Source organism: Panthera onca, chromosome B3, assembly GCF_046562875.1.
Source record: "Panthera onca isolate mPanOnc1 chromosome B3, mPanOnc1 haplotype 2, whole genome shotgun sequence".
In the NCBI taxonomy this organism is placed as follows: domain Eukaryota; kingdom Metazoa; phylum Chordata; class Mammalia; order Carnivora; family Felidae; genus Panthera; species Panthera onca.
In genome coordinates this window covers 73113522-73134186 of record NC_138344.1, presented here as the reverse complement: position 1 = coordinate 73134186, position 20665 = coordinate 73113522, and the positions used below count along the sequence as shown (strand labels likewise).

At 44.4% G+C, this 20665-nt stretch overlaps 1 gene segment (V, D, J or C); it reads right to left on the bottom strand.

Annotated features, from left to right (window-relative positions):
• Positions 1 to 516: 516 nt before the first annotated feature.
• Positions 517 to 20665, bottom strand: part of LOC132669389 (T-cell receptor alpha chain constant-like) — a 52555-nt gene continuing 32406 nt past the window's right edge. The window contains 4 exon segments of the C gene segment in view: positions 517 to 1053; positions 1738 to 1845; positions 2628 to 2672; positions 4222 to 4476. Coding sequence covers positions 1739 to 1845; positions 2628 to 2672; positions 4222 to 4476 — 407 coding nt within the window.

Here is a 20665-nt window from a genome sequence, read left to right as displayed (position 1 = left end):
TTAGACTGGGCACCCCAAAGTTGAGGCATTGGGTTGGGACCCAGGCATTCAAGTGGTGGGTGGTCCCAAGCCATGAATTTGTGGGGGCAATGCACCGTTTCAGTGGGAATCGAGTCTGAAAGGAAAGGCAAAGGAAATGTTCCCGGAAGGCAGGAGACAGTGGGTGGCATTTTGGGGATACTTGCTGTGTGGTCCCCGTCTGCCAAATTTCAACTGCCAGTCATTACCAGTCATGGATGCGGGCCTCCTGCTATGGGTGGCCTAGTGGTGTGGCCTGAAAACGGAAGAGCAGGGACCTAAACTTTTAAGTGGGTTTGCCTGGCCCCCAGCACAGCCTTCTAAGTGGAATTTTTAAGAGGTTGTTCCAGGAAGAGGTTGACTTAAGCAACTTGTTGAGTTAGGCTTTCTGAATGACATTAGGACGAACGCCTTGGTTTCTTTCTGCCGAGCCAGTGATCAAGAGCAAGCCGAAAGCGACCCTGACCAAACCCAGTCAAACAGAAACACAGTCTCTGCTCTTTCAATCGCCTTTAATGAAGTCATGGGTAGCAGAATATACAATGTGGCTCAGATACACAGCACAGCAGGGCCTAGATAATAATTTTCCTCACATCTTGGGGACAAGTGTGATGTGTTCTTCCTTTATGAACATAATTTAAAATATATAAACTCCTCACAACATTCTCCAGGAGCTAGAGCCTGAGAGGACCCACTGGGGATCCCTCATCCAGGGGACATATGGGCAGTCTCAGGGGAAGGTCGGGGAGTTTCTCCCCAGCCAGGTGAGGCCACAGCAGCAGCTCCTTTGCCGGGAGTGTCAGGCAGTGACAAGCAGCGATGAGGGGACAGACTGGTGGCAGCGGTGTTTGGCAGCTCTTCAGCATCTTGATCACAAATATCTGCTAGGGTCCGGTCAGTGGCATTGCCAGTGGGACCAGAGAGGTGGAGGGAACCTTCTTCTCCATGGGGGCAGAGAGTGTGCCTCTCTTCTTGAAGAGGGGGAGAAGGTGTGGGAGGAGCAGGGGAGCGCTGGGCTCTCACATTCTTGGCGACCTGGGATAAGGAAGAGCAGAAGTCAGGCTAGGTACCGAGGAGACAGACTCAAGACAGTTAGGGATGTGATGGAGATGCTTCTATGTGCAGAGTTCTAATGGACTCTGGAGTTCTTTTTGCTGGTGGTGGAACAGGATGCACTTGTCAGTAGGATGACCAGGGATACTGGGAGAGAAGGGTATGGAGACGCTAGCCAGGATTAGGGTGTATTAGGAATATAATATCTTCCCACCATATTGGGGGTGGAGGAGATGAGGAAAGGAATTGTGGACCCCTCTAGGTTTTGCAGTGAAATGGGGACAGTGGAAGGCATGGGTACGAATGAGCCTGGGTTCTGAGATTCTCTTATTCTTTGACTCTAATTAGTGGGTGGCCCTTGATGTTGCTTGGCCTCAACTTCTTCCTTCCAAAGTGAGGACAATAACAGCCATTCTTCGTGATTCATGGGAGAGACAAGGCTCAACTGAGGTAACTGTTGTCACCTGAGGAGTGTACTGTGTTATACCAGTGATCCAGGCCATTGTGATTAACAACAGGGACCCCTAACAGGAAAAAGTAGAAGAGTTCGGTGTGCCCAGCCTTAGGACCTAAAAGCAAGACCCTGGGGGGAGGTTTGCTTTCTGACCTTGGGGACCCACCCTAAGACCCTCACGGACCGCATTCCCACAGGAGATCCCTGCTCACCTCAGCTGGACCACAGCCGCAGCGTCATGAGCAGGTTAAAGCCAACCACCTTCAGGAAGGTAATGCGGAGCACGATCACTAGCAGGTTGTAGAAATTTAGGTTCATATCTGCAAAACCAAGAGATTATTAGCATGTACATCCGATGTGTCTACACAGCCCCTATGACCTACCCACGATTTCCCCCAAAGCCTCAGCTCCTAGCCCACCTCTCCCTTTGAACTTGGGTACACATCCCCTCCTAAGCATATTTGTACATTCCTCCAGGGTTAAGAGGGTTCCCTTTCAAAAGGAAAACACCAACTGCGCTCAGTGTTTATTTTATTTCTGCATCCTTCAGGAGTGGGGATGGGGTGGTGCTCAGAACTCACTGTAATCCCTTGGATCTGGGCCCCTGAGTGAGAAGCTGGTGTCTGGACCCCAAGAGGGACCATTCAATGAAAACGGCTCAGATGGAAATGGATGGGTCCAGGGTAGGTGGTGAGGAGAGGTGAGGATCCTGAGAGATAAGACTACTGCTGTGTGAGTTCTGCTGCTTTTCTCGAAAGGAGGCAGACAGAGAGAAAATGTCCTTAGGGTGACCTGGTTAGTTCAGGCCTTTGTGTAAGCCAGTGGGAAATATCATAGGTGGGCCACCGAGAAACTCTTTGGTTCTCCTGACAGTGGAGCAAGGGAAAGGAATACAGAGGCCTAGGAGTGAGTCATGGGTCTAGTAATACTGAAAGTACTTAGAGGGGAAAAGAACATTAGAGATGGTGAGAGGAGCCTGGGCATTCCAGAATGTTCCTGTTCCTCCTACCTTCATTCTAGATCCACATATTCCTTCCCAACTCTCCTATCTAGTCAGGGTGATTATGGATGCATTTCAAGCCATGATAGACCCCTCTCTTACCTGTTTCAAAGCCTTTCTCTACCACATTGGCATCACAGGGAAATTCTAAAAGGAGAAACAAAGAAATTTTCTTAGAGTTGAGTGTGCTGACTTTCCCACCCCAGACCATGGATTTGGGCAGATGAATGTCTGTCTATAGGCTTTCCACATTCTCTCATGGAAATGTCTGGAGGGAACTTGTTGCATATGGGCATCTGCTAGGAGAGCCCCTGGCATTGGTGGGATCAACACCGTAGCTTCCGGGTACCACTCCATTCCCGTAACAAACACTGGTCGTGCAAAGTACACATTACATGACACACAAGGCCACAGGAGCCATCAGACACAGACCCTGCCCTTGGGTAAGTTCCAGTCTGGTGTCTGAAAAGAGGCAGTAAGACATACACAGTGACAAGTGCTATAAGGAGTGTGGATGTTTTCATGTGTCCCACAAAGTTTGGATCCCTGCACTCTAAATTTGTTCCTTTGTTGTCACCATCTCAGTAAATGGCTCTGTCACTGACTCAACTGCTTGGGCATACAATCTAACTGCCTTCCTTGATCTCCTCTTTCTTTCTCACCCCTCCTTGGGTCTAACTTTAAATCTGAGATAGTGTTGGCCACTCATTTCCCCTGCTGCCTCCCTGTCTGGGCCTCCATCATCTCTCTGCTGCAATAGCCTCCTTTCTGCTTCCACTCTTGGTTCCTACAATCCATTTTCCACTCAGCAGTCAGAGTGTTCTTTTAAAAAAAGTAAATTGGATGTCATTCTCCTGCTTAAAACCAATCGATAGCTTCTCATTGTACTTAGAGTGGTGGCTGTTCTCTCATGACCTAGGAGGCCCTGTGTTGTGACCCTTCCCTACTTCCTCCATCTCATTTCCTGCTGCTCTCCCCCTTTTCTCACCGTGCACCTGCCTCAGGCCTGCATAGGATCCTTCCTTTGCCCTTGGAATGGCTGGTCTTTTCTTATCCTTTAAATATCATCTCACAGGGCATTTCTCTAGAGAGCCCTTTCCTGACTTTTTGTTCCAAAGTTGGCTGTTTCCTCAACTCCCAAGTTAAAGCACATATTACAATCTGAAGCTGTCTAGATTTCTGCTTGCTGATGGATGGTCTCTCCCAACTAAAATGGAGCTTCCTCATGGCACACCCCTCATCTGACTTATTTACTCCTCCATTCCAGCACCTGGCATATTGTACAGGCACAATCAATGTTGAATGAATAAATGACTGGGTGAGGTTTGACCTTTGGCAGAGAGACAGAAACAAGGGGTGGTATCTTGGAGAAAGGCATTGGACTGGAGCCTGAAGAGCAGCAACAGGGGCAAACAGCCCGAGCAGAGGCAAGGAGGCAGGAACTCAGGGCAGGTGAGAAGCCAGTGCCCTTCCTGCCACCTTCTCCCCATCTGCTCTTTGCCTGCAACAGCCTGCGACCTGCCAGGATGGACCTCGCTGGTGCTCAGTGACAAGAGGGTAGGGCTTTGCTGACCATCGATGAGGCTGAGACCACCAGTCAGAGCAGCTTTTAGATGCCCTCCACTTGAACTCCGGGAATAACCAGGCCTCTCAAAGTGAAGAGACTCAGCTTGCACAGGCACCAAGGCTGACTCACCTGAGCTGGAGTGGAAGGTGTAGTTGAAGGTACTGTTGCATCCCAAATCAAAGCTGTTGCTCCAGGCCAGGGCCCCGTTGCTCTTGGAATCCATAGTCTTCATGTCCAGTGAAGTACTTTTCAATCTAATCATGTCGGACTCTGTGGATGGTTCCACATTGACTTCCGAATCAAAATCAGTGAACAGGCAGACAGAGATGTTACTGGATTCAGGGCTTTTCAGCTGGTACACGGCAGGGTCAGGGTTCTGAATAGCTGTGGGCCAAAAGAACCCAGGTTAGGAGATGTCCGTTTGCCTCCTGCCCGAACCCAGGCCTGAGTCCAGATGCCAGTGATGGGCAAGAGCAGGGCTCTGTGGGACTGACAAGTCACATTCTCAGGCTTTGATGGGAAAGAACATTCCAGAAACCAGTTGCTCCAAAGAGCCTGGGAGTCAGGGACAGGTATAAACCATGAGTCCTGACCAAGCGGCCAGACTCTCAGTGAAGGCTTGCTGCCTGGCCTTGCCGGCCATTCAAGGAAACGAGAAACATAGGGCTGGCTACTTAATGGTATTGCTCATTCTTTTAGTTAATAGGAACTTCTTCAAAAGCACAAGGGGCCTACCAAGCAACAATATAGCTCTGGCAGGACAAAACAAGCCTAGAAAAAAGGCCTAGCAAAGCAAACCGTATGCCTTAGAATCTGGGGTGGTCTCCCCCAACTGAGACTGGGTATTGACAAGAATCTGAGGTTTATTATTGGCTGGCATTAAGTTGGAAGGAGGGTCACATCACCAGAAGACTTCTCACTGATAAAAGTTTTGGACAATAAACCTGCATCCCAGACCTGGTTTTACCATTCACTAGATACAAGGCCCTGTGCAAGTCACATCGGCTCCTTAAATGTCAGGAAGTTCATCTGTAAAATGGAGATATTGCCTCTTCCACCTTCCTAACCAGGCTATTCTGAGAAACAAAGGGGGAGTTTCTCCTTATAGAATTATATTTAATAAACCGTAAGGCACTGAATAAATGTTAGTGATTGCAGCTATTGATACCACTAGGGCGTTGCCATCATAACGTGCTACCGAGTTATACACAGTTTCTACTCTTCACCCCCCCCATGAAGCAGGGGCTGTTGGAGGCTTTTCCTTAGTGCTGAGAATCATTCGTCAGTATTTCTGGAGGATTTTGTGTTTTTAATGTAACTCTCATTGTTTATTCTTTCAGACCTCCTGCCTTTAGAGGAGGAAGCAGAGGTTTGCTGGGAGGGTTAACACGCTGGGGCCACCCAGAGAGTTTAGAGCAGCACTGGGACTAGAGCTTCCTGCCCCTGTGGTTCTCTGCTCCCACAGCTCCTCATCATGCATGCAAGGTTTCTCAGACCAGGAGTGCACCCCATGTGTGAGGCCAGCCAGGGTGGCCTTGGCAATGCAGACTTCCGGCTGGACCTGAAACCAGGGGAATCAGCCCTTGGCATGGCTTTGGGTTGCTTAGTCAAGGCATCCCAAGGGTGTGGGGCCGTCCCTGAAACAGCAGAACAAGGGTGGGTCCCTGGTCACGTGTGAGGGAGGTCCAAAGCTCTGGCCCTGAGGGATTCTGCCTTTTCCCCTCCAGTGTCCACATATCCAGGGAGTCTGCCATCACTGTGGGTTAAGGCCCTAAGGCATAAATCTTACAGGGAAAGGAGAGACCAGAAGCCATTATGCACCACAACACACCCCAATGGATTTTTTAATCATCAGTGGGAGTCATGGGTGGGACTGGGGAGGGGGATGTGGAAGGGTGTGGAGGTGCTGAGAGAATGTGGCTTTGAGGAGAAGGCAGAAGATAAGGTGCCACTAGATGCAGTTTGAGCTTAGAGGGGAAAAGGGATTGCAGTGGGGACCAGATGTCCAACTTTGAGTCCTGGTTAAACACTCACTCAAGTCCTAGAGCCAGTCAGCGTCAGACTAGAGAAGGTCTAGACCACACTGTCCAATATGATAGTCTTTAGCTACATGTGGCTATTTAAATTAAAGCTAACCAAAATTAAATAAAATGAACATTCAATTAAAAATTAAAATTCATTCCAAAACCAGACAAAGACCCCACTAAAAAGCAGAACTACAGACCAATTTCCCTAATGAACATGGACACAAAAATCCTCAACAAGATACTAGCCAACCAGATCCAACAATACATTAAAAGAATTATTCACCATGACCAAGTGGGATTTATACCTGGGATGCAGGGCTGGTTCAATATCTGCAAAACAATCAATGTGATACATCGCATCAATAAAAGAAAGGACATGATCCTCTCAATAGATGCAGAGAAAACATTTGACAAAATACAGCATCCTTTCTTGATAAAAACCCTCAAGAAACTAGGGATAGAAGGATCATACTTCAAGATTATAAAAGCCATATATGAAAGACCCAACGCTAATATCATCCACAATGGGGAAAAACTGAGAGCTTTCCCCCTAAGCTCAGGAACACAACAGGGATGTCCACTCTCGCCACTGTTATTTAACATAGTGTTGGAAGTCCTAGCCTCAGCGATCAGATAACACAAAGGAATAAAAGACATCTAAATTGGCAAGAAGGAAGTCAAACTTTCACTCTTTGCAGACAACATGTACTCTATATGGAAAACCCAAAAGATCCCACCAAAAAACTGCTTAGAACTGATCCATGAATTCAGCAAAGTTGCAGGATATGAAATCAATGCACAGAAATCAGTTGCATTCCTATACACCAATAATGAAGCAACAGAAAGAGAAATCAAGGAATCGATCCCATTTACCATTGCACCAAAAACCATAAAATACTCAGGAATAAACCTAACCAAAGAAGTAAAAAATTTATCAACTGAAAACTATAGAAAGTTTATGAAAGAAATTGAAGAAGACATAAAAAAGTGGAAAAATATTCCATGCTCATGGGTTGGAAGAACAAATATTGTTAAAATGTCAATACTACCCTAAGCAATCTACATATTCTCTGTAATCCCTATCAAAATAATGCCTGCATTCTTTACAGAGCTGGAACAAATAATCCTAAAATTTGTATGGAACCAGAAGAGACCCCGAATAGCCAAAGCAATCTTGAAAAAGAAAACCAAAGCAGGAGGCAGACTTCAAGATGTATTACAAAGCTGTAATCATCAAGACAGTATGATACTGGCATAAAAGCAGACACTCAGATCAATGGAACAGAATTGAGAACCCAGAAATGGACTCACAAATGTACGGCCAATTAATCTTTGACAAAGCAGGAAAGAATAGCCAATGGAACAAAGACAGTCTCTTTAGCAAATGGTGCTGGGAAAACTGGACAGCAACATGCAGAAGAATGAACCTGGACCACTTTCTTACACCATACACAAAAATAAACTCAAAATGGATGAAAGACCTCAGTGTAAGATGGGAAGCCATCAAAATTCTTGAGGAGAAAGCAGGCAAAAACCTCTTTGACCTTGGCCGGAGCAACTTCTTACTCAACATGTCTCCAGAGGCAAGGGAAACATAAGCAAAAATGAACTATTGGGACCTCATCAAAATAAAAATTTTCTGCACAGTGAAGGAAACAATCAGCAAAACTAAAAGGCAACCGATGGAATGGGAGAAGATATTTGCAAACTACATATCAGATAAAGGGTTAGTATCCAAAATCTCTAAAGAACTTATCAAACTCAACACCCAAAAAACAATCCAGTGAAGAAATGGGCAAAAGACAGGAATAGACACTTCATACATCCAGATGGCCAATTGACACATGAAAAAATGCTCAACATCACTCATCATCAGGGAAATACAAATCAAAACCACAAGGAGATACCGCCTTACACTGTCAGAATGGCTAACATTACCAACTCAGGCAATAACAGTTGTTGGCAAGGATGTGGAGTAGGAGGATCTCTTTTGCACTGCTGGTGGGAATGCAAACTGGTGCAGCCACTCTGGAAAACAGTATGGAGGTTCCTCAAAAAATTAAAAATGGAACTACCCTACGACCTAGCAATTGCACTACTAGGTATTTATCCAAGGGATACAGATATGCTGTTTCAAAGGGGCACATGCACCCCAATGTTTATAGCAGCGCTATCGACAATAGCCAAAGTATGGAAAGAGCCCAAATGTCCATCAATGGATGAATGGATAAAGAAGATGTGGGGTGTGTGTGTATGTGTGTGTATGTGTGTGTGTGTATGTATATATATATATATATATATATATATATATATATACATATATACACATATATATGTGTGTGTATACATATATATATACATATATATGTGTGTGTGTATACATATATATATACACATATATATATATGTGTGTGTGTATATATATACACACACACATATATATATACACATACATATACGTATATATACGCATATATATACATATATATATATATATATATATATATATATATACACACATACACATACACACACACATTAACAATGGAGTATTACTTGGCAATCAAAAAGAATGAAATCTTGCCATTTGCAACTATGTGGATGGAACTGGAGGGTATCATGTTAAGCAAAATTAGTCAGAGAAAGACAAATATCATATGACTTCACTCATATGAGGAATTTAAGATACTAAACAGATGAACATAAGGGAAAGGAAGCAAAATAATATAAAAACAGGGAGGGGGACAAAATATAAAAGACTCTTAAATACAGAGAACAAACAGGGTTGCTGGAGGGTTGTGGGTGGGGAGATGGGATAAATGGGTAAGGGGCATCAGGGAGGACACTGTTGGGATGAGCACTGGGTGTCATACATGGGGGATGAATCACTGGAATCTACTCCTAAAATCATTATAGCACTATATGCTAACTAACTTGGACGTAAATTAAAAAATAAATAAATTAAAACAAATAAAAATTAAGACTTCATTTTAAGAGCTTAGTAGCTACATGTGGCTGGTGGCTACCATATTAGACAGTACAGGTTGATAGAACATTTCCATTGTCACAGAAATTTATATTGGACAGCGTTGGTCTGGAGAGAGCTATGCCACAGAACATGAGATTTTGAGGAAGGGCACTAAGGGCTGAGTGTGGGTCTTAAAAACAATCTCTAAGTCTGTTGTGGGAGATGACTCCATCAGGGGCAGGCCAATTTTTGCTCAACTTTGCTAGTGAGAGATCAAAATGAAATAGCAATCAATGAAGTCAGAAGAATTGAGGTGATTTTGGCCTCTCTCAAGTCTAGTTGTCATCAATTGATACACTTTGGGCTTCTCTATCTGCATTTTTGCTGTTGTTTCTCCTGTCCAGCTCTTTTTGTCTGAAGACAAGAAATGAGTCACTTTTAATCTGGAGGTCTTTAGGGGTCCATCTGCCAGAGCCCTGGGAGGAGAGGCATTCTGTTGCACCTTAGCAAAACATATCCTACCACCGATGACATCTCAGCAGTTGGCCTTAGCAAGACCATCAATTTTTCAATGTGGAAGTTCAACTATTCTGGATCCTAAACTTTCATTTTAATTCAAAACTGACCACAGAAACCCATGCCCAGATGCTCAGTGCTTTGGAGGCAGAGGGGCACATAATGATCGAAAGCTTCCTTACCACTAAATCTGTGCTTCGTAGTTAGGTATCAGGAACTCGGAAGTGTGAGTTAGCAACCCTGACTCCAGGTCCCACTGAGCCTCTGGTGAGCATGGAAGCAGTGAGCCTGGGCAGACTTACCCAGAGTTATGAAAATTCTGGTTCCTTTGCCAAATTTCAGCTGGGAGGCAACACCTTCATGCCACCCCTAATATCTCCATTACAGAAACCCTTGGGCTTCCCCTCCTCTGAGGGATGGGGTAACCCACCTCTTAGAGCCCACTGAAGAAGGAAGAAGGGAGGTCCCTAGGCCTTGAGCTGTCCACGGAAGGAGCCAGCTCCTCTCACATTCACATCCAGTCTGTATTTCTAAGTTGGATCCCTGATTTCCTAGTGGGGGCCTTTGGCCCTAATTATCTGTATTTCTCTCAAAGGCTCTAGAATCCCTTTTCTCTGTTGTCTAAGAAGACATCTTATTTGCCTTTCTCTGCATCTGAATTTATTATCAGATGTGTTTACTTAGGCCAAAATGCACGTGCCTTGTTCATGCCCAACATCATGCCTTCTTTCTTGTTGTTCCTTATGCCTGAAATTCCCCCTTCTCTCCTTTCTTTGCCCATACGGATCTTACCTGTCCTTCAGGCTCAATGAATCCTTTCTACTGCATAAAACCTTATCCATCTGGGCTGGCTCCCAGTCGTAACCTTATTCCTTTGAATCTCTGTTGTGCCTATTGACGTCATCAATTGGTTAATACTAAAATAGTTTTCAGGTTGCTAAATTTATAATAGTTATGTGCCTTTGGCTAGTTTTCATCCTATTTGGGAATAGCTTAGGCATCTATGTTAGACTTCTTCACACTCAATCTAACACTTTATAGAGTGATGTCCACACAGAAGGCATTAGAAAATATCCATTGAACCATTAAAGTCAAATTTTAATGTGTTTGACCTAGAGAAACACAGATTTTGAAAACTGATAGTGATGTGGGCACACAGGTGGCCTGGTCCCAGCTCCAAGACAGCTCCAGGCCTCTGAAGACAATTCATTGTAACACCCACAGTTAGTCTTACCATAGTAAGACTGATACCCCTGAGGAAAGGAATAGTGACACTCACTGGCCCATGGGTGTCACCTGGGATGACGACTCACCAGATATTACAGACACTTGGGTTCCTTTTCCAAATGTGAATTTTCCCACACTTCCTCCAGTATTCACACTGCAGGTGACACCATTACAGAAACTCACTAAATCTACCTCCTCCTTCAATAGGAGAAGCACTTATCTCCCACAGAAGACAAGAGAATCACACTTTTTAGAGTTAGATCTTCTGCTCTTTTGGGTTGAGACTTTGGTGTGTTCATCCCTTTTCCTCCTGCCCTATCCTGCTGTAGTGCCCTGGGTTGGAGGTTGTGATTTCAATAAACCAAGAATTCAGTAGAGCAAAACCCCTGTTCAGGGCAGCAGTATCTTGGATCTTCTCGTGGAAGGTCCAGGACTACTTGTTTATCATTTGCCTCATGATTCTTAAAGTCTCAGTCTAAAGATGTTTCCCAAGCACAGAGTGCTGGTTGGGGGAATTTTCTGGGGAAGGGTGGAAAGAACCATTTGGGATCCTTCAGAAGAAAATACCTGGGCTTAACTTAGCATCTTGGGCAAAGAAGAATCAATTGTCAATGTCGATCCTTGCCCCACTTTACTTACTTGGATGGACACTCAGTCTGGTTCCTGCTCCAAAGATTAGCCTGGTATCCATGCTGTATCCTCACTGCAGCTAAGGCCTTTCTAATATCCTTCCTGACATAAATCTGCCTGAACCCACCAGGCTGTGAAAGTACCATCCTCAAAGGCTCCCTGAGTCTTTGTTTCTTAGATTTCCTATATCCCAGGGAAGCTGTTCCCCCTTCTCTTTATAATAATGTAAGCCTTTTATAGCAAGGCCTTGATGATGATGGTGATATCTTTTCTAGATAATAATAATAATAATTATTATTTTTTTTTTTTTAAATTTTTTTTTTCAACGTTTTTTATTTATTTTTGGGACAGAGAGAGACACAGCATGAACGGGGGAGGGGCAGAGAGAGAGGGAGACACAGAATCGGAAACAGGCTCCAGGCTCCGAGCCATCAGCCCAGAGCCTGACGCGGGGCTCGAACTCACGGACCGCGAGATCGTGACCTGGCTGAAGTCGGTTGCTTAACCGACTGCGCCACCCAGGCGCCCCGCTAATAATTATTATTAAAAGCTACCATTTATTAATTATTTGCTTTAGGCTGGACATTGTCTTATATTATTATGATGTCCTTATTGTCATTTTGCTGTTGAGGAAGGAGGCTTTATTAGTTAGAGAGGGTAGAGCCAGAATTTTCCCCAGATCTGCCAGCTTCTCAAATTTGCTACGAACCCCATACCATCCTGCCTCCATGCCTTGCTCTGTCACATCATATAATTGCCATGCAGATAGGAGTCGGGGTTACTTTTACCCTGGGAGAGGTTCAAAACTCTACCAAACTCCAGAGAGGAAGATTCTGTGAGAAGGTAAGTCATTAGCCAAAAGGAGGAATTTAGCTACCTGCAAGCATTGTGTTCGCCATTAAGTCATTCCTTCCCCCAAGGGCACGGAGCTAATTTCCTGAATGATCAGATTATCTGGTGCTGATATTATCAGCTTCGCTTGAGAGCACAGAGTATCTGGAAATCTTTTTATGTTTCTGTAAATTATTCTGCTCAGATTTTCATTTACTCAACTGCCTCTTGGCATTTCTGTCTTTAATATGAGAAATGGGACCATTTTAAGTCACCAAGAAAGCTTGTAGAAATGGGAAACTAGTATTTAATATTTCCCCGTTTGCCATAAATCATTGCCTGTTTTCTCATAGACAGGTTGTCAGTTACTTTGGTCCTTGACACGTGCATGGTCATACTCACGTGGCTGCACAGCTAGCCTGGTCCCAGCTCCAAAGATCAGCTTATTGTAGCTACCAGACAACACACAATAGCAGGGTGCTTTATAAGAACTCTAACCTAGGCAGGCCCAGCCTTCCTGGGGCAGCAACATCTCCTCTGTTCTACAGACTCCTCCAGATCACCCTTTCTCTGACACTAGCAAACAGTCTGGGTCACTGAGTCCTAATTTCTCAGCTTTCAGTGTAATAACCCCACAGATCTTACCCTCATAGTTACCTTCATAGTTACCCTCATAGTTAGCCTTGAGCTGTTCTGGCCTTCCTGGAGGGTGAACACCCTTTCTGGGTCCCACACTGAAAGTGAAGGAGGAAAATTGGAAGAGTCTGAAGATGAGCCAGTAATTAATTAGGAAATGAACCTTGAAAGAGAATTCAGAGCACTGGCAATGGATGGAAAACCTAGGGTAGGGCTGAATCATGAAATGGAGGCCTGCGCAAGGCCCTTCTTTTAGAAAGTAGTTTTATTATTTCTTGAGGGCAGAGAAAAAGAGAGGCTAAAATTGCCATAGGAATATTCACATGAAACGCACAGGGAAGATTGCTTAACTCTGAAGGTTGTGTGAATCAGGAGGGAGTTATGTACGGGGCTTCAGAATCTCTTTCTCCAGATGTTTCTAAGGTTAGGGTTGACATCCAAAGGGGGAAAAAATCTTTCAAAGTTTGAGAGTGGTTTAGATAAATCCTTCTTGGTGAGAATTTCACAGAACTCTACTCTTTCTAAATTTTTCTGCAAAAAAAGATTCTAAGCTCAAATAAGTTTGGAAAGTGCTGTATACTGTATACTAACAGGGCATATTAGCTAGTTTTAAAGGCTCCGAGAAGTCCTGCAGTAAAGAATCCAGAACCTCCCAACCATTTGATCCAGTAATCTTTTTTTCTTAAAACATCCATTAACATCTGTGGAACATATACAGGTTTAGATATATATGTATATTCCTTAGAAGTTCCTTTTCTAGCTCTAAGAATTTAAAATTCCATTCTAAATTTTAGCCTAATTTTAATCCTTAAGTTTTCTGTGTTCTGAGTCTGTTCTGCCTATGGCCACAATTAGGGGTCTCATTGATTCTGATTCTTTCTTTCTAATTATCATGAAACAGCTTCATTCTATTTGGGGAATTGCTGAACATGTAGTCAGCTGTATAGTGAATTCTCCTGCCACCATCAGGAACAGCTCGAGGGCAGTTACGGATGCAATCAAGATGCAGGAATCACATTGCTTTAACACTTTGCAAAGTTTACCTTCTAGAAACAATGACAACTTTAAAACCTTTCCCAAATATGAATTTATTGGTCTTCCTTCCACACACCTTCCTATACACCTTGAAGCTGTGTACTTCAAAGAAGATTCTGGTCCTAATGGAGGAAAGTTTCCTGGGTGGTCTCTCAAGTGGAGACATATTTATCAACAGAACTTTTTCCTTTTTGCCAGTAAAACCCATTTATGCTGCTTCCCTATCACAGGCATTATAGTTCTTACATGCCTCTGAACTCTGGTTCTTGAGGAATATGATAGGTTTTGGGCTTTTTAAATACAGCCTGAACAGACCCATGGCAGGGCAGAGGCTTTGCTGAAGTGCACTAATGAACAGGTCAAAGCAGAGGAAGTTTTCCCCAGAGAGATGGGCTTTATTTCACCCATGTGGATTTGGATGGATGTAATCTCCCATTTTGAAGTCTGACAACTCTCTCCATTGGGGAATACTTACTATTGTCTAAAGCAACATGTTCTGGGATGCCTGGGTGGCTCAGTCAGTTAAGCATCCGACTCGGTTTTGGCTCACATCATGGCTTTGTGGGTTCGAGCCCCGCATCAGGCTCTGCACTTCCTTCCTTCCTTCCCCTCGCCCTCACATCTAGCATAGTGCTCAGAATATAGTAGGTGCTTTGTAAATATTTGTTGAATAGAAAAGACCTCTAAATATTTGAATTCATTTTTAATGCAGTCCTGCTCTCTATCTTCTTTTATTAGCATTATTTCATTTCTCTTTTGAATTCTGTATGGTTCTATTTTCTGAAGTTTTTATGGTTTTTATTGCATTATTTAGGCTTTAAGCTCTTACTACAGCTCTTGATTAGATATGGAGTTTTGTGAGTGTGTCCAATGGCCAGCATCTTTGGGGAGTTTAATTTCCCACCTTTCATGAAAACTAGATGATAACAAAAATATATTTTCTGGCATAATCAGTCATAATTTCTTTTCTGATAAAGATCTTTTGTCTGAAAAGGATCCAGAAACAGCAAAAGAGTCTGTCTCAGGAATGATGAAAAGGCCAATCCCCGTGGGCAATTTCTAGCATTAGAAAATAAACCACTATTGAGCCAGTGGCTGGAAATTAAAATTTCAAAACATTCAAGTCTCATGAAGAAACATGAGAAATTGGCTCAGGAAGTGCAGATTCATCACCTAAGAAAGCAGAGTAGGGACTTTCTGTGTCTTTGACTAGAGTCTAAGGTCAGGCACTTACTTGGATGCACTTGGAGTCTTGTTCCACTCCCAAAATTGAGCGCTCTGCCACTTGTCCCCGCACCCTGATATGATTCAGTACAAATACCTGCCCTCTGCCACCCAGGGCGGCTGCCTGGTCCCCTCATGCGTTCACAGTGTTCACTCTTGGGAACAGGGCTTTTAAATAGCCTGTTCCATGGTTTTATGATAGATTTCTCTTTTCATGTCACCTCATGCCCATGGTTCTATTTCCCTGCCTGCCTTACCTGCATCCTGCCAACCCAATCCAATGACTTTACTGATTTCTCCAGAAATGCCAAGTCCTTGCCAAGGCTGCCATGGTCACCATGGCAAGAGGGCTCAGGATGGGCGAAGCAAAGACCAAATAAGTGGCCTCTGAGCCACTCTGAGATCTGGGGTCTTCTTTCTCAGAGTGCAGGAGAGATGTGGTAGCAGGGATAACAAGAAAACAATAGATAGAAGTCAAATATATTTGAGTTAAACTCTAAGTCTGTCATTCCTAGCTATGTGATCGTGGGCACGTTACTTATGGGAAGCCTCTGTTTCCTTATCTGTAAAATGGGCATGATACCAGCTACCTGACATTAGCATGGATGTGAACCTTGCAAGAGAACTTATGGCAAGATAGAGAATATCACTGGTACATGTCAGGCATTCAGTAAATAGTAGCTAATAATGTGATGATTCCCAGCAAGGCTTTACACTAAGGGAAAGAAATGAGGCTTCTCGCCACTAGAGGAGACCCATCCCTGCCTCACATGCCCCTCCCTCCAGCACCCTTGGGTGCCTTACTCTGGCTGGGACACTTTCACATAGGACAGGTATTTCATGGATCCACGGGGAGGTATGAGAGAGAGTCTCAGCCACAGGGTTGAGGGAGGGGGTAGACCTGTTGGCTGCCATGAAGAAAGTCCTGCTTCAGAAACTGAACCAAGAGTGAAGTATCTTTTCTCAAAACTTGAGAATTTGTCCTCTGAAAGCACCGTGAAATACCCTTGTTCAGCAGACCCTTGACCATTTCATTAGACCCAACACCCTAAGTTACTCCCAGACAACAAAGGATGGAGCAGACCACATCACGGACTCTCATTATTATGATATCCTTCTATAATATATTGCTGTCTACAAAATCTGCCTTATTGAAATGGTAATTTCTGTAATACTCACAAGGATGAACAACAAGGCTGGTCCCTCTTCCAAATATAGGTCTGTAGTTGCTTCCTGATACCCACAGCGAGGAAAGCCTTTGCTAAATCCTGTCTTATGTGACCTCCCCCTACCGATGGCCCGAGTGATGCTGGGGCAATAATCCAGGGAAAAAACACTGGGGACCCTTTGAGAGTTGCAAGAAATCTCCTGAGCCTTAGCCTCAAGGGGTGATGATGGGAGCCAGTGGTGGGGGCTGGAGAGTGCCTCACTTCCTTTACCCAGGAGAATATCATGTTCCTGGCAGCAGAGAAGTGGGGAGTGACTCCCCAATACCAGCACCACCACCCTGCCTGCTTGGCCAACACTAAGGGTCTGATCCTGCTGCTCTTCTGTCAGATACAAGGGGCTTCTGGAAGTCTCCAAGGCTGGAGGGCCCAGGACACATTTGGTAGTACATTGTGCTGAAGCTGTTCTATCTCCTTTTCCTGAAAGGCTTCTGTTCTGTCTTTCCCCTTCTTTAGCTCTTTAGGGTTTCCCATTCCTCGGCTTCTTCCTGCATTGAGGCCCATGGGTCTAGTCCCTGCATTTCCCTGGTTGTAGGCCAGACTCCAAGCAGATTTTGGCCCTTCCTGTGATTGGTACTTTTCTCCTTCCCTCTTTACCACCTGGAAATAGGCCAAAGCATCCAAAGGTCTTTGGTTCCTTTTTTTTTAGCTCCCAATATGGGGCTTGAACTCATGACCCTGAGATCAAGAGTCACATGCTCTCCTGACTGAGCCAGCCAGACACCCCCTTATTCCTTTATTCCTAATGACCTTGATTCAGACAGGGCCTGGCTTTTATGAACCATAGCACAGAGAAAAAAAGTCACAAGAATTTCCGTAAAATCTCTGAAGGATGAGAGAACCAGAGACCATGCTCCCTTCTTCTGAGATGGGAAAGCTAACCTCTCAGAAGTTATGGCCTGAGCTGAGGTCCTGAACTGAGGTGGGAACTCAGCTCTTGGTTTCCTGGCCAGTGCATGCTGCTGGTCCTCAGAGGGCTTACCTTGCACTAGGCTTGAGCTGTGTGTCTTTGCTGAGCTCAGGGCTTGCTGAGTGAGGGACTGGGGCCTTGTCCCTACCTTTCACTGCCTGCCCAGCATGGCCCTGGACAGGTGCTTGGACCCTGGGCCTCTGGCTCCCCCTACAACAAGAACAAGATGTCCCCAAGGCCCCTTCCAGCTCTCACCTCTGTAGGTCTTTGTGCAATTTGAAACCCAATCTCAGGGAAGAGCAGGGCAGATTTTCACGGAGGATGGGAGCATGGTCAGTGGAGATGCTGAGAGAAGCGGAGGGTAAAAGAAACAAAGGACAGGCAAAGGTTTGGGACAGTCACTGTCTAAGAACCTTAGGTGTGGCATCGATTAATGACATGTCCCCTACCCCCATGGACAGAAGAAGTTGTCCAGCACTGGGGGTTGGAACAGTGTTTGGGGGTGATGGGAGGGAGGTCATTTGTACAGGAGGATCCCAGCTCACTTACCTGGTGTGACCATCACCTGGGTCCCCTTCCCAAAAGTGAGTCTGTTGTTCCCATAGCCACACTCTGGGTAAGAGCATTACAAAAAGGTCCTGGTTTTGTGCACCCTCTCATGGAGGACACACACCCTTCACTGGAGCTCTAAAAGCTGGGGACCTAGAGGGACACCTGGGTGGCTCAGTCGGTTGAATGTCCAACTTTGGCTCAGGTCATGATCTCATGCTTCGTGAGTTCAAGCCCTACATCGGGCTCTGCACTGACAGCTCAGAGCCTGGAGCCTGCTTCAGATTCTGTGTCTCCCTCTCTCTCTCTGCCCCTCCCCCACTCATACTCTGTCTCTGTCTCTGTCTCTGTCTCTCTCTCAAAAATAAACATTAAAAAAAAAAAAAGCTGGGGACCTGGAAAGCCTGATCCTTCTGTTTTCCCTGTAATGCATGCTACAACCACCCTAATGGGTTTAGCTGTGCCACCTCCCACTGGCCTCCCTATTCCTCATCATAGCTATCAACAAACACAGCCTCTGGCTATTTTTCCTCTGGGGATGGGGGGGGGAGGGGGGAACAGAGCCTTCACAAAAGGTTGTGGAAAAACCTGCCTCCAATCTAGGTCAGGGTAGGTGTGAGTATTTCTAAAGATGGAAATTACAAGGCACCGGGGAGGCATTTTCTTACCTCAGCTGACACACCTGAAAAGAAGGTACCATTTTCTTGGGTAACATACGCAAAAATGTATTTTTCACTTTGCCAGAAAGAGTAGGAGCGAGAGCATTTCCAGCATGCCCTGCTGGGGCCCCGTGCTAAAAACATGCCTTGGCATGACTCAGTCACCTCTTCCTCTCTGGGGCTGAGTAAGAGTCCTGGTGACTCAGCCTGACTCATTGCAGTTTCTATCCTCACCTCACTCAAGGATTCTGCCCAGGGGGCTTTTTGTCCTCAAGAAAGTCAAACATCTCAGCAGATAACAGACATAAGTCCTTTTCCAGAAGCACATAGGTGGAATCATGCTTGGTCTCTGCCTGGGAATGCGGACTGACCCTTGTCACCACTGTCCTGTCTCCAGCCAACAGGACTCCCTGCCAGGTCCCAGGTCTTGTGCATGACCACATACAGTACCCATCTTGGCACATTCACATGTAAATTATTGTTAGACTTTTAATATATAAGTGTTGTTTCTCTGATAAGACTGGAACTTCTTGAGAGCAGGGGCCGTATCTTATGCTTCTTTTTTTCTTTTTTTCTTTTTTTAAAAGCAGCTGTGGTCCCTAGCTTATTGATGAGACCCAGTGATCATAAACAGTTGAACTGATTTTTGCTGTGCATAATTATTGGGACAAGGAGGCCAATTATGGGAGAGGTTAAAAGCAAAGTATACTCTGGATAAATGTAAGTTGCAAAATCTAAGTACCTAGGCAGGGAAAAATCAAGGAAACTTTTCTAAGACAGACAATAAGGAGGCAGTATAAAATCCAAAACATTTTGAGGTTCATATTGACCCTCAGCAGAGAAGGGGAGCATCTGAATGAACAACTAAGTTACTTGATTCCAAAGGAAACTCAAACATTTACCTCCTGATACCTTGACACTGACTCTCTTTAAAAGGTAAAAAAAAAATAATATGGTAGAAAATATATATTCTGAGTTAGCAGCATTGTTATGATCAATAATAACAAAATAGCAGTAGTACTAGTCAGAATGATGTTCTATTACAGACCATGCTAAATGCTACATATAAAAATGTAAACCCAGTTTTGGAGATGGGTTTACACATTTCAGGAGTTCTGACTTACTTGGGCTGATCAGAAGTTGGGTGCCAGTTCCAAATATGAGTTTCTGAATGGCTGTGTTCACACTCTGACATAACTCTATACAAAATGGCACCCTGTCACTGAGCCCGAGCCTGGGATTCCTATGTCACACAAAGGTTAGTTACTAAGCATATTCCTGCATCTGTGTGCATGTACCGAAGTGGGCGAAGGCATATAATTTTACTATTTACCCTTCATTTTCCTAAGACCATTGGAAGATGACAAGAAATAAGGAAGAACCCAATAGGAGATCCTGCTTTATATACAGTAGATTATATAAAAAAATGTTATGAAAATTCAGGTTGAAAAGGTCATTCGTATAATTACAGAATTTCAGTTCTATCCAGAACCTAGGGTAGTTTTATCCATCCACACTTGCTAGGTGTTCAGGACGTGTTTCTTGAATTCATGATGCTCATGGATAATAATGTGACACTATCATTGCCAACCTATCTTCTTATTTAAGTAGCAGACAAAACCATGCCCATCCCCTCAAATAAATCAATGAAAATGTATGTCCCTCAGCTGTAATCCCAATCAGATCATTTCATAGAACTTACTTGTTTTGACAAATAGTCTTGTTCCTGGCCCAAAGACAACTTTGGAGCCTATATTATTTCCCACAGTGATTTGTGCTGTGACAAAATGGGCCATTTCCTTCCCCTTCCATTTTTATACCATAGCTGGGGAGCAGGCCCAGGGTGCCTACTGGAAGGTGCTAATAAAAAGGAACACTTTTTTAATACTCCTATAGTAAAACCCATTTGTTTTTTTCCTGTGTTGAACATATCTCACACTTCCTACCAGGTTCATCAAACACTAGTCACTATTCTGTGAAATCAGGCACCAGAATCCCCAGGCTTTAGTCCCAGACCTACTTCTCACTGACTTTATGAGGTCAATTTTTTTATGGACAATTTATGGACAATTCAACCAACCTCCCTGGCGCTTAATGTCCTTGTTGTAAAAGTAAAGAGGACAGAATTAGATGAT